The sequence below is a fragment of a genome, unplaced genomic scaffold, assembly GCF_019419815.1.
Source record: "Pyrus x bretschneideri cultivar Hongxiangsu unplaced genomic scaffold, Pyrus_bretschneideri_v1 Contig58, whole genome shotgun sequence".
Lineage (NCBI taxonomy): Eukaryota > Viridiplantae > Streptophyta > Magnoliopsida > Rosales > Rosaceae > Pyrus > Pyrus x bretschneideri.
The window spans coordinates 1357550-1372021 of NW_025999796.1; the positions used below are offsets into that span (position 1 = coordinate 1357550).

At 42.2% G+C, this 14472-nt stretch overlaps 1 protein-coding gene across 6 annotated transcripts in view; it reads right to left on the minus strand.

Annotated features, from left to right (window-relative positions):
• LOC103958051 (ubiquitin C-terminal hydrolase 12-like) overlaps positions 1-14472 on the minus strand; it is a 39403-nt gene that overhangs the window by 1615 nt on the left and 23316 nt on the right. For 3 of the 6 annotated variants that reach the window (XM_048571245.1, XM_009370273.3, XM_048571246.1), the window contains exons 27-28: positions 278-343; positions 88-153 (exon numbers count right to left, since the gene is read on the minus strand). In XM_048571245.1, coding sequence (XP_048427202.1) covers positions 88-153; positions 278-343 — 132 coding nt within the window. Of the gene's footprint in view, positions 1-87; positions 154-236; positions 344-4126; positions 4187-14472 lie in introns of those variants that run through there. The other 3 variants (XM_048571247.1, XM_009370281.3, XM_048571248.1) reach the window with 3 other exon arrangements.

The following is a 14472-nucleotide window of genomic DNA, read 5'->3' on the forward strand; positions in this document are numbered from 1 at the left end:
ACTCATAACATAAAAAATGCAACCAATAGCTAGAATTAAGACCTCTTAGAGCATAAGCATGAGAGAGAGAGAGAGAGAGAGAGAGACCTCTTCAGCTCGTAATGCCCAGTATTGATCATTTATGTTCTCAATCTTTTCACTGCGAGGAAAAACCTGCAGATATTTTACAGCAAGATTGATTAGTAGCAATAACAATAAAAATCATAAAAAATGCAACCAATAGCTAGAATTAAGACCTCTTAGAGCATAAGCATGAGAGAGAGAGAGAGAGAGAGACCTCTTCAGCTCGTAATGCCCAGTATTGATCATTTATGTTCTCAATCTTTTCACTTTGAGGAAAAACCTGCAGATATTTTACAGCAAGATTGATTAGTAGCAATAACAATAAAAATCAACTTTGTATTTATAAGCATTCTAACGGCCATAGAAAATGGAAAAATGGATAAAAAGCCCCAACTGTAAATAATCCCATTCTTCCAACCAGTTATATCAACATTTGATTGAGAAAAGAACTAGAAAAAAGGAAAGGTAGATCTCAAAGAACCACTGAAAGCCCAAAAGGTAATTAACAGAATAGTGTCATGCCACACAAAAACGGTGTAAACACGAAAAATTCCTGAAACAAGAAACAAGAATACGTGTACAAAATATATTTCTGTATTAATGATTTTGGGGTTACAATCTCTTTGTAATTTGATCCTCTGATTCTATCTTCGTAGGGTGTAAGCTTGTGGATGAGTTGTTGATCCAAAGGGCCGTCGGGGCTTGATCTAAAGATGAACAGTTGATGAATGGATCTTCAAGGGGCGTTGGGCTTGATCTTGAAGAATGGGTGTATGAGTTTGTTGAGGTTGTTGATCCAAAGGGACGTTGGGGCTTGATCTTAGGATGAACGGATGATGAATGATGAACACTTTCTTCAAGGGGCCTTCGGGGCTTGATCTTGAGTTGGTGTGAGTTCTTCAAGGGCCGTTGGGGCTTGATCTTGAAGGAGGATTTGACGAAGAACGAAAAGTGCTTTCTTGATCCTTCGGGATTTGCTTGAGAGCTTTAGAGTTTCAAGGCTTCAAGGTTTTGGTGTAATGTAAATTTCTCTTCCTTTTCTCCTCCAAAATGAATGCCTTGGCTTCCTATTTATATAATTCCAAAACTTGATTTTTGGATTTAAATAATCAGATGAAATAAATCATTTCTACCAGGTATTGACACGTGTCCTATTTGATGACTTTTCCAATTTATTTCGATTTTTTGTTGAGTCACACGCTACATGTAAAATTTATGTGACACGTGGGAGTTGAAATTTTAATTATTGGTCAACATTCATTTCACCGAAATTTTGATGTCTACAAATGCCCCCACTTCAAGGCGCGTCGTAGACATGTGCTTGTCACGTGTAGAAGATGCGTTTTGAAGTCCCTTAATGTAGATGTCAACCCAAGGGTCGTCGAGACTTGATCTTGAACTGGGCTGGAAATTTCTTCAAGGGTCATCGAGGCTTGATCTTGAGTTCGACTGGAAGATTTTCTGGTTTCCTCCAATCGTTGATTTTCCGCAGGCTTAATCTTGAACTGGGCTGGAGGATTCTTTTGGTCTCCTCCGAAGGTCTGAACTTACTTCTTTTATCTAGAGTTGAATTTGATTCAAGGGTGGTGAACACTTGATTTTGAATCCGACTTGTGATTTCTTCAAGGGCCATCGAGGCTTGATCTTGAATTGGAAATAAGACCATGAGTGGTTTCAGGATTCAGACACATGGCAGGCAAGCACGAGGTGGAGGTGATGACCTGTTTCTTTGTTCAATCTGTCCTATTCATATTTGAAGAGGGTTAGAGGATGACTCAGCATATGCAGTTGTTGCGTTTGCTGACGATCAACAAGAATGATGTTTCATTGTCACTCGTCTTAGCTGTTCTCCAAGCAGATGTGGTCCCTTCTCTGGAAGTGTATCAACCGTTGAAGATGACTACTCGATAGCAATGCTAGGTAAGCAACCAGAGAATAGATTCCAGGTAGTCGGTTCCAGATCGGAAGACTGACTCCGAGTGCTGGTTGATTGCTCTCTTTCACTTTGCTATGCGAGTAAGAACAAGGACAAAGTAAAGGACATGGAGAAAGCATGATATGAGATACCTTTGCTTTTGAAGAAGCAGCGAATGAATCAGCACATATATTTGTTGTGCTTGTCTCCACATGCTTCGATGTATCATTTTCACTTGCCTTACTTGCTCCCTTTGCAGAAGTGGTATTTCCTTATGCAGGTTTGTCATCTTCTCTTGTAGTATTTGTCCTCTGATACAGGAGTGGAATGCAAACCTTGCATTTGAATGGACCATCACTTCTTCGTGGCAGCGCAAGTTTGAGTGGAGGTTCCGACATATTGCTTTCTTTGTCTTTGTCTTGGCAGGTGAGAATAAGGGCAAAGGAAAAGACATGGAAAAAAGCATGATATGAGATACCTTTACTTTCACCCTTGATGATATGAGATACTTTTGCTTTTGAAGAAGCAGCGAATGAATCAGCACATATATTTGTTGTGCTTGTCTCCACATGCTTCGATCTACCGTTTCCTCCTGCCTCATCTGTACTCCAGACATCTGGTATCTTCTTTGTGGAAGAAGAAAATTGAGTATTTCGAGAGGCTTTGCTGGGAGTGCGCCCTCAGAGGTGAGGAAGAGTTGGGCATTTTTTTGCAGGTCTGCCTTGCCATAAAAGATGAAGGTCGACATATATAGGGATTTACCAATAACAAGTGGTGGTACTGTTCCTTTACCATTGTCGACAACTGTTGGGTAATTGAAATAGTAAGATTCACGCGTTCTCAACTTTGTCAGAAATCTTTGGCAAAGTTGTTTGTAATGTCTGTAAAGTTGAGGTTACATGTGAAAGGTACTGACAAGTTTTGATCCAGCAAACCCGGTTTTTTTTTTTTTTTTTTTTTTTTTTTTTTTTTTTTTTTTTTAAATTCAAAGAGTAATGACTCTTCGATCATTGAATAAGCGGCCCAGCTTTTAAGGTTCGGAGGGTGTTACCTCTTCGATTTCTGAACAAACGCTTCTTCGATTTTTTTGAGCAAATGCCTCTTCAATTTATGAATAAACAGCCATGTTGATAGGTTTGGTTGCAGCTACATTCTCGACCGAGAAGAAGAGTCATGCGTTTTTGGATGTATGCCTTGCCATGAATGTTGACATATATAGAAATTTTAATGGCAAGTAGTAGTGCGGATGCGGCTTTGACCTCCACGCGTCTTCAACTTTGTCAGAGATCTTTTAACAAAGTTGTACGCGTTTTCTGAAAAGTCGAGATTGCAGCTTTGTCACCCACGCTTGTCGGCAAAACTGTGTAGCTGGGATGATGACCTCCACGTATTTTCAACTTTGTCGGAGAGCTTTTGACAAAGTTACACGCGTTATCTGAAAAGCTGAGATTGCGTCTGAAGAGTTGGCAAAATTTACGCAAGAAAATCTGGCTTTGAAGAGTGGTGTCTCTTCAATTTGAATCAATGGTTGTGTCGCCTCTCCCTTTATAGAGGTGATCGATCACCTCTAACATGCTTATGTAGACATCAAAATTTCGGTGAAATAAATGTTGACCAATAATTAAAATTTCAACTCCCACGTGTCACATAAATTTTACATGTAGCGTGTGACTCAACGAAAAATCGAAATAAATTGGAAAAGTCATCAAATGGGACACGTGTCAATACCTAGCAGAAATGATTTATTTCATCTGATTATTTAAATCCAAAAATCAAGTTTTGGAATTCTATAAATAGGAAGCCAAGACATTCATTTTGAAGAAGAAAAGGAAGAGAAACTTACATTACACCAAAACCTTGAAGCCTTGAAACTCTAAAGCTCTTAAGCAAATCTCGAAGGATCAAGAAAGCACTTTTCGTTCTTCGTCAAATCCTCCTTCAAGATCAAGCCCCAACGGCCCTTGAAGAACTCCCACCAACTCAAGATCAAGCCCCGACGGCCCCTTGAAGAAAGTGTTCATCATTAATCATCCGTTCATCCTAAGATCAAACCCCAACGACCCTTTAGATCAACAACCTCAACAAACTCATACACCCATTCTTCAAGATCAAGCCCAACGTCCCTTAAAGATCCATTCATCAACTGTTCATCTTTAGATCAAGCCCCGACGGCCCTTTGGATCAACAACTCATCCACAAACCTACACCCTACGAAGATAGAATCAGAGGATCAAATTACAAAAATATTGTAACCCCAAAATCATTAATACAAAAATATATTTTGTATACGTATTCTTGTTTTTTGTTTCAGGAATTTTTCGTGTTTACACCGTTTTTGTGTGGCATGAAACTATTCTGTTAATTACCTTTTGGGCTTTCAGTGGTTCTTTGAGATCTACCTTTCCTTTTTTCTAGTTCTTTTCTCAATCAAATGTTGATATAACTGGTTGGAAGAATGAGATTATTTACAGTTGGGGCTTTTTATCCATTTCCGGACTCTGACATGGCTGCCATGTTAGATGACTTGCCTGACGAAAAGGTGTTCTACATCGATATTTTCCCGACATGGACGATGTTCTTCGATGGATCCGCACGAGCAGACGGAGCGGGGGCAGGAGTAGTATTCATGACACCACAAAGGCAAATACTACCTTACTCCTTCCAACTGAATGAGCTATGCTCCGACAATGTTGCTGAGTACCAAGCATTGATAATCGGGCTCTAAATGGCGATCAATATGGAAATCACAGCTCTTGAGGTGTATGACGATTCCAAGCTCATAATCAATCAACTCTTAACTGAATATGAGGTGAGGAAAGATGATCTCGTCCCATACTTCCGACTAGCGACCCAACTACTACAAAAGTTCGAAGCTGTGACCCTAGAACATGTGCCAAGAAAGGAAAATCAAATGGCAGACGCTCTCGCCAATCTAGCCTCGAGTATGACATTAGGAAAAGATGAAGTTGCAGACGTGCCAGTTTGCCAAAGATGGGTGATTCCGCTCATTAATGAAATGTCACTAGATGATACAAATGTAATCTCAGTACTTCCAGTCGATGCTGAAGAGTGGAGACAGCCGCTGATCAACTACTTAGAGCACGGAAAGCTTCCAGATGATCTTAGACACCGTTCCGAAATACGTTGACGAGCACCTCGCTTCCTTTACTACAAATGAACACTCTACCGACGCTCTTTTGAAGGAGTGCACCTGAGATGTCTAGGTGATGAAGAAGTTAATCAAGCCAAGGAAGAAGCACATTCAGGTGTGTGTGGGGCACATTAGTCTGGACCAAAGCTACATTTCCGGCTTAAAAGAATGGGTTACTATTGGCCGAGCATTCAACAAGAAAATCCGCCCAAGGTCTTTCCAAGCCGGAGATCTCGTGCTGGCATTGCGTAGGCCTATCATTATAACTCATAAGACAAAAAGCAAGTTCACATAAAAGTGGGATGGACCCTACGTAATACAAGAGATCTACACTAATGGCGCCAACTTAATCATGATAGAAGACGGGTTGAAGATCGGCCCCATCAACGGCAGATTTTTGAAGCGCTACTACTCCTAAAGCAAACGCCCTACGCTCCTGACCCGCAAGAGCATAAACTGTGTACGGCAAAATCATCATCAAAACCATCATTCATTTGAACTACGTCATGACTTGATCCCTTCTCAACCAAGGGTACGTAGACAACTTGAAACTTCAAAACTTCAAGTACAGTTACATCAAAAAAAAAAAAAAAACACTTTGAAGAATAAAGAGCAAATTCAAGAATGCAAACATTTTATTTCTTTAAAGGAAAAAGTCTGATTACAAAAGAAAAAGGGTAGAAGACACTACTCGAAAACTATGTCCCTAAAACTAAGGAGGCGGTCTTCAAGCAAGCCTTCCAAAGCTTTCAAAGTCTCTACCTCGGTGAGAGACAGGATGGGCAACTCCATAGCCATGTCTTTCTCTTGTTCTAGGCGTGAAATCTCTTCTTGGCATTGAGAAAGTGTAGCTCCCTGCTCCCCGAGAACACTTTCAAGTTTTGATGCCTCGATGCCCAGCTGTTCTTGTTCTCGTATCAACATATCTAGACGTACCCGGACGGAAGCTAAAGAAGTCTCTGTAGATTGATAATCTCCCGAAGCAGCTTGCTGAGAAGACCGGGCTTGGGTTAGGGACAAGTCTATTGCAGCAAGTTGGTGAGCTCTAACATCTGGACTCAAGTTCTTCAAGTAAATAACACGCAAGGAAGAATACTCAGTTGAGGCGGCCATAATTTCAGCAATCTTGATCTTTAAAGATGAAGAATCAATGTTAAGATTGTCAATTGCAGAAATAAGTTTCGACAAGTCCTCCTTAAGCAATGCAAGGTCCTCCGACGGGCATTTCGAAATCTTCCCCTCAATATGGCTCTTGATATCCATTGCCGCACGAAGATTGATGCGATGAATAAGCTGCTCAGTACCACTGAGGTTTGGCCCTCTCAGAGAGATCTCAGAGCTAGCTGGCAAAGGTATAGAATGCATGACGGGATCTTGCATGCCTCCACCTACACACGGCAAACTTGGGAAACTTGACAAACTTGGGATAAGCTCTGTACCAGGTGGAACCCCAATTTCCTCGCCTGTAGGTAGGTCACCCCCAAATAGCATCTCCGCATAAGAATAAATACCTGTGGTTACCAAGTCAAAAGAACAAGAAGGCCCAACCTAAAGAAAACAAAGAAAGCTGTTAGAAACAAAAGCTAGAACAATGAAAGCAGAAGAAGTCAAAAGAGAGAAGAAGATGCAAACGTCTTTCTCAAACGACACACTGCCATCGAGTTGAGGGAGTCTAAACACTTCTTTCTTCTTGTGACGAAAATTGACATCGCTATCGGCCTGAGCGCCTTCAAGACGTCGCTTGTTTAAAACTTGTTGACCCTGCCGCAAAACAAGTCCATCTTCGTGCGAATCAACTTCATCACCAGCCTCTTTAGATACATCCAGATATTGAGAAGACAAGCGTGGGCGTTGAGGGACTAAAACCACTGGTCTATCTTGCAAAGTAGCAGCACTCGCGCAATCAAAAGATATCAGTTGTGTAGGAACCACAGAACACCCCTCCTTCAATACATTAAGGTGTGAATGAGAAGAATTGGTAACACTTGCCATCCCCAAATTCTCATAATATACCTTTAACCACCAACTTACGTAAGCACGGGTTACTGAACTAATCTTGAACTCGTCTTTGGCCGGCAGGGTGATAGAAGCATTTGTACATGCACGGGTACAAGACTCCCAATGCATATACACGGCTTGCAAGGAGTCTAATTGGTTTTTTTCCTTCAACTTGCCTGGCACATGTTGGACAAAACCAAATTGCCTGCTGAAACGGTGGGGACTATACGGTTGAACAATGCATCGATCTTCTTGCCGTAAAGAAACATACCCTGAGCGAAGACTTATAAGGTAAGATAAGTCTGAGAAGCGAATCGTCCATGATGCCTCGCCGCACCGAGCCAACTCTCGTCAGATAGTCCATCTTCACGCCTTCGCAGCTTCTAAACAATGCTTGCGCCTGGGAATCATCGAGGCTCTTCGAAGAAAGCACGCCACAATACTTCGTCATCAAAGGCCCTGACTTGTTTAGAGTTGAAGAAAAAAAATGAGTGCCGAAGTACTCACCCAACCAACCATACACATAGTGGTAGGGAAGAACCACAGCACGATCTTCAGTGTTTTCCGAGTTCGAAACAACACTCAAGCCGTTATAAATATTGGCCAAAACCAGGATAGCAAGACTGAAAGATTCACCTGCAGCCATCTTGCTAGCAACTTTGAAAACCCAGGACAAACAAAGTTGACGTCGCCGATTGGAAAAACAAACTAACAAAGCCAACAAGCTAAGAAAGTAGCTAGGTAAGATTCTTCTACATGCTCTGATGCTATGCCAAGGTCCTCAAACGCTCTCAGCTCGGCAGGGGAACGACGCCTAGCTGAACCAATGGCACCAGACGGATATGGGTCTCCCTTTGGCTTAGTGATTTTGTTGCAACTTCTTCTCTTCGAGGACTTCTTGTACCTCGCGTCCTCCCAATACTAGAAGCGGATCCATGAAGAAATCTTCACGCCTGATTCACCTCGAGCATCTTGAGAAAGCTTGTGATATGCCCAAAATAAACAGCGACAACTCGCAGGCAATCCTCGGTTATTGCAGAGAGAAAGTTCCTCCGCACTAGGAACGACCTCGTCATAAAACTTATCTTGGATTGGCAATCCTCCTATCTTGTGGAGATCCCAAAGTGAAATTGACACCTCTCCTTGAGCTGTATGAAGCGTGTTAGTCGCTGAACACCAATGCTCGAAGAACGCATGAAGGACAGAATGATGGAGATTATAACTAAAAAAAGATGCGTACACGGTATGGTAAAGGCTCATGCTAGTAAGCACATGTTTAGATCGGCTCAAGACATCTTCAAGCCACTCCTAATAAGACTTAGCAAAAACAGCTTCTCCGGTAGTCGACAAGACATCATTCCAAGCCATAGCTCCGCTGCGAATGTGATCTCCGAAAAGCTTAAACGAAACCGGATGATTGTCACGAGCATGGTGCGAAGGGTTCAAGATAAGAATCCCCAGTGTGCACGCCTCCTTCTCCGTATTTGATCGAATAAAGTCTGCCACCTTCCAAGATACTTCAGAAGACCACGAATTAATATGCATGAAATTGTCTTTTGTAGGAAGAGCAAGCACCTTAAGGCCAGTCAGTGGGGCGTAAATCTTCAGCGTTGTTCCCCTATCTTGCGAATCACCTTCCTTCGCGAGAATGGTGATGGTGTTGCTCTTAAAACATTTGAAAAATACCATGACCGCAACAAAGCAAAATCAGCCACAAAACTTGAACAGTAGGACAACAGACAGTGCAATTGTGTGCAGCGAACGGTGCAGCGATGACGGTGCAGCAAGCAGCAGCAAGAGGCATGACAACGTCACCACCGAGGAAAATTATGATCAAAAGGCACTACACAACATAAACTCGCTGCAGTCTTTTGCATAACCCCACACGGTAAAAGTGACACACTGCAACAAGCTCCAAGCAGCGGCAAGAGAAAGGCTGCATAGTTGCTTGAGCGAATGAATCGGTTTGCTGAGCAGCAGACGCAGGTAAAAGCCGATGATCAATCTGAGACCCAGAAAGCACCACCACGTTTTGGCAGTGGCTGTGCAATGGTTGCAGTTGCTGCTATCCAATATAATATATATATATATATATATAAATATATATATATATATATAATGGTCTCCAGAGAGGCACATGAATGAGGGGCCATGCACAGCAGGGGAAATCAGAAACAAAATATTAAAAGCACTGATGGTGTGGTAGAAGTGATGGTGGCGTGCGGAAAGCAAATGTCAAAAAACAAAAGAAGGATGATGGCCATCATTTTGTGAGTAGTGGTGCACACACCAAAGAAAATAATAATACATATCAATTATAAAAGCTTCAGCACCACCGAAAGTAAAGAAAAAAAAGAAAAAAAAGAAAAAAAAAAAAAAAAAAACGTCTTTGGTGGATCAGCGCCACCGAAACCAAAGAAAAAAATAATAATAATAAAATAAAGTAAAAGGGAATGATGATGTTGGCAAGCAATAATGATGTTGGGAAACAATGATGATGTTGGAAAGCAATGATGTTGGAAAACATCTTGGTGATGTATATGTTTTATCTGTATTTAGCACAATACACTGAATAAAATAAAGCATGTCCATTAATCTCCGAGAAATTACAAGTTCGTACAAAAAAAAAAAAAAAGATGGAGCTTTCACAAAGGTTGTTTACGTGAAGCCTCACTACTTGGCAAAACTCCATGAGTGGGAGGCATCGAAGATAGATCATTCGAGGCCCCAATACTTGGTGGAACGCTAGATGACGCAGGAAAGAGGTGCATCTGGAAGAAAGCCGCAAGCCTTTGACGGTCACTTTGAATTCGACCTTCAGATTCTTGCAGCTCATCAAGCTTCCTCTTAATGCCTGTCGAATAATTATTGGCAAGCACGTGGAAACTTCTATTCTCGTACTTAAGCTGTTTGATCTCTTGCTTAAGATTTTCCACCTCCGCCATCAATGATTCAACTTGACGGGTTCGAGCAAGTAGGCGTTGGCCTATGTTGGAAACAGAGCCCGCACACTGAACACTAAGAGTTAGGGACTCTTGAACGGCCAACTCATTGGACCGTCCTGAAAGCAGCCTATTGTCTTTAGGAGTGAGGAGGTTCCTAACTACTATCGTAGCTGTTGTTTATCCGTCATCACGGAGTCTTCACATGTAAGAGGGCCATTAGGAGATAAGAAAGACGGGCACCATACATTACCTTGACGCAGCGCAACCGGATCGCTGCTAAGACTCAAATCTAAGCAAAGATTAGATGAGTTAGCCATTTTCAAAAATGTTAAAAGAGAATGGTTGGATAGAGTAAAATCTCAAAGGGTCGGAGACGATATTCACGGATGTGCAATCTTCAAAGTATGCATGTTAAAGGTGATCGATCACCTCTATAAAGGGAGAGGCAACACAACCACCGATTCAAATTGAAGAGACACCACTCTTCAAAGTCAGATTTTCCTACGTAAATTTCGCCAACTCTTCAGACACAATCTCGGCTTTTCAGATAACACGTGCAACTTTGTCAAAGATCTCTGACAAAGTTGAGAACGCGTGGAGGTCATTATCTCAACTACCACACAATTTTTGCCTCTATAAAAAAAGGAGGAACAGGGTTGTTCATTCAGAAATCGAAGAGGCGCTTGCTCAGAAATCAAATAGGCGTTTGTTCGGAAATCGAAGATACGATTGCTAAAAAATCGAAGAAGCGTCTATTCAGAAATCGAAGAGACGCTTGCTAAAAAATCGAAGAAGCGTTTGTTCAGAAATCAAAGAGGTAACACCCTCCGAACCGGTGGTTGTTCAGAAAATCTGGCTTTGAAGAGTGGTGTCTCTTCAATTTGAATCGGTGGTTGTGTCGCTTCTCCCTTTATAGAGGTGATCGATCACCTCTAACATGCATACTTTGAAGATTGCCCATCCGTGAATATCGTCTCCGACCCTTTGAGATTTTACTCCATCCAACCTTTCTCTTTTAACATTTTTGAAAATGGCTAACTCATCTAACCTTTGCTTAGATTTGAGTTTCAGCAGTGATCCGGTTGCGCCGCGTCAAGGTAATGTATGGTGCCCGTCTTTCTTATCTCCTAATAGGCCTCTTACATGTGAAGACTCCGTGATGACGGATGCAACAACAGCTACGATAGTAGCTAGGAACCTCCTCACTCCTAAAGACAGTAGGCTGCTTTCAGGACGGTCCGATGAGTTGGCCGTTCAAGAGTCCCTAACTCTCAGTGTTCAATGTGCGGGCTCTGTTTCCAACATGGGTCAACGCCTACTTGCTTGATCTCGTCAAGTTGAATAATTGATGACAGAGATGGAAAATCTCAAGCAAGAGATCAAACAGCTTAAGTACGAGAATAGAAGTTTACACGTGTTTGCCAATAATTATTGGACAGACATGAAGAGAAAGCTTGATGAGCTGCAAGAATCTAAAGGTCGAATTCAAGGTGACCGTCAAAGGCTTGCGGCTTTCTTCCAGAGGCACCTCTTTCCTGCGTCATCTAGCGTTCCACCAAGTATTGGGGCCTCGAATGATCTATCTTCGATGCCTCCCGCTCCTGGAGTTTTCCCAAGTAGTGGGGCTTCACGTAAACAACCTTTGTGAAAGTTCCATCTTTTTTTTTTTTTTTTTGTACGCACGTGTAATTTCTCGAAGATTAATGAATATACTTTATTTTATTTAATGTATTGTGCTAAATACAGATAAAACATATATATCACCAAGATGGGTTTTTTTTTTTTTTTTTCACTTGATGCCGTCCATCATCATTTATTTTATTTTATTTTATTATTGTTTTTTTATTCTTTACCTTCATCATTGCTTCCCAACATTATCATTGTTTTCCAACATCATCATTCCCTTTTACTTTATTTTATTATTATTATTATTATTTTTCTTTTCTTTGCTTTCAGTGGCGCTGATCCACCAAAGATGTTTTTTTTCTTTGCTTTCGGTGGTGCTGAAGCTTTTATAATTGATATATATTATTATTTTCTTCGGTGCGTGCACCACTACTCACAAAATGATGGCCATCATCCTTCTTTTGTTTTTTGACATTTGTTTTCCGCACGCGACCATCACTTCTACCACACCATCAGTGCTTTTAATATTTTGTTTCGGATTTCCCCTGCTGTGCATGGCCTCTCATTCATGTGCCTCTCTGGAGACCATTATATATATATATATATATGTTATATGGGATAGCAGCAACTGCAACCATTGCACAGCTACTGCCTAAACGTGGTGGTGCTTTCTGGGTCTCAGATTGATCATCAGCTTGTACCTGCACCTGCGCCTGCTGCTCAGCAAACCGATTCATTCGCTCAAGCAACTATGCAGCCTTTCTCTTTTCGCTGCTTGGAGCTTGTTGCAGTGTGTCACTTTTACCATGTGGGGTTATGCAAAAGACCGCAGCGAGTTTATGCTGCTTGCTGCACCGTCATCGCTGCACCGTTCGCTGCACACCATTGCACTGTCTGTTGTCCTCCTGTTCAAGTTTTGTGGCTGATTTTGCTTTGTTGCGGTCATGATATTTTTCAAATGTTTTAAGAGCAACACCATCACCATTCTCGCGAAGGAAGGTGATTCGCAAGATAGGGGAACAACGCTAAAGATTTACGCCCCACTGACTGGCCTTAAGGCGCTTGCTTTTCCTACAAAAGACAACTCCATGCATATTAAGTCGTGGTCTTCTGAAGTATCTTGGAAGGTGGCAGACTTTATTCGATCAAATACAGAGAAGGAGGCGTGCACACTGGGGTTTCTTATCTTGAACCCTTCACACCATGCTCGTGACAATCATCCGGCTTCGTTTAAGCTTCTCGGAGATCACATTCGCAGCGGAGCTATGACTTGGAATGATGTCTTGTCGACTACCGGAGAAGCTGTTTTTGCTGAGTCTTATTGAGAGTGACTTTAAGATGTCTTGGGCCGATCTAAACATGTGCTTACTAGCATGGGCCTTTACCATGCCGTGTACGCATCTTTGTTTAGTTATGATCTCCATCATTCTGTCCTTCATGCGTTCTTTGAGCATTGGTGTTCAGCGACTAACACGCTTCATACAGCTCAAGGAGAGATGTCAATTTCACTTTGGGATCTCCAGAAGATAGGGGGATTGCCAATCCAAGGTAAGTTTTATGACGAGGTTGTTCCTAGTGCGGAGGAACTTTCTCTCTGCAATAACCGATGATTGCCTGCGAGTTGTCGCTGTTTATTTTGGGCATATCACAAGCTTTCCCAAGATGCTCGAGGTGAATCAGGCGTGAAGATTTCTTCATGGATCCGCTTCTGGTATTGGGAGGACGCGAGGTACAAGAAGTCCTCGAAGAGAAGAAGTTGCAACAAAACCACTAAGCCAAAGAGAGACCTATATCCATCTGGTGCCATTGGTTCAGCTAGGCGCCGTTCTCCTGCCGAGCTGAGAGCGTTTGAGGACCTTGGCATAGCATCAGAGCATGTGGAAGAATCTTACCTAGCTGCTTTCTTAACTTGTTGGCTTTGTAAGTTTGTTTTTCCAATTGGCGACGTCAACTTTGTTCGTCCTGGGGTTTTCAAAGTTGCTAGCAAGATGGCTACAGGTGAATCTTTCAGTCTTGCTATCCCGGTTTTGGCCAATATTTATAACGGCTTGAGTGTTGTTTCGAACTCGGCAAACACTGAAGATCGTGCTGCGGTTCTTCCCTACCACTATGTGTATGGTTGGTTGGGTGAGTACTTCGGCACTTATTTTTTTTCTTCTACTCTAAACAAGTCAGGGCCTTTGATGACGAAGTATTCTGGCGTGCTTTCTTCGAAGAGCTTCGATGATTCTCAGGCACAAGCACTGTTTAGAAGCTGCGAAGGCTTGAAGATGGACTATCTGGCGAGAGTTGGCTCAGTGCGGCGAGGCATCATGGACGATTCGCATCTTCGCTTCTCAGACTTATCTTACCTTATAAGTCTTCGCTCAGGGTATGTTTCTTTGCGGCAAGAAGATCGATGCATTGTTCAACCGTATAGTCCCCACCGTTTCAACAGGCAATTTGGTTTTGTCCAACATGTGCCAGGCAAGTTGAAGGAAAAAAACCAATTAGACTCCTTGCAAGCCGTGTATATGCATTGGGAGTCTTGTACCCATGCATGTACAAATGCTTCTATCACCCTGCCGGCCAAAGACGAGTTCAAGAGTAGTCCAGTAACCCGTGCTTACGTAAGTTGGTGGTCAAAGGTATATTATGAGAATTTGGGGATGGCAAGTGGTACCAATTCTTCTCATTCACACCTTGATGCATTGAAGGAGGGGTGTTCTGTGGTTCCTACACAACTGATATCTTTTGATTGCGCGAGTGCTGCTACTTTGCAAGATAGACCAGTT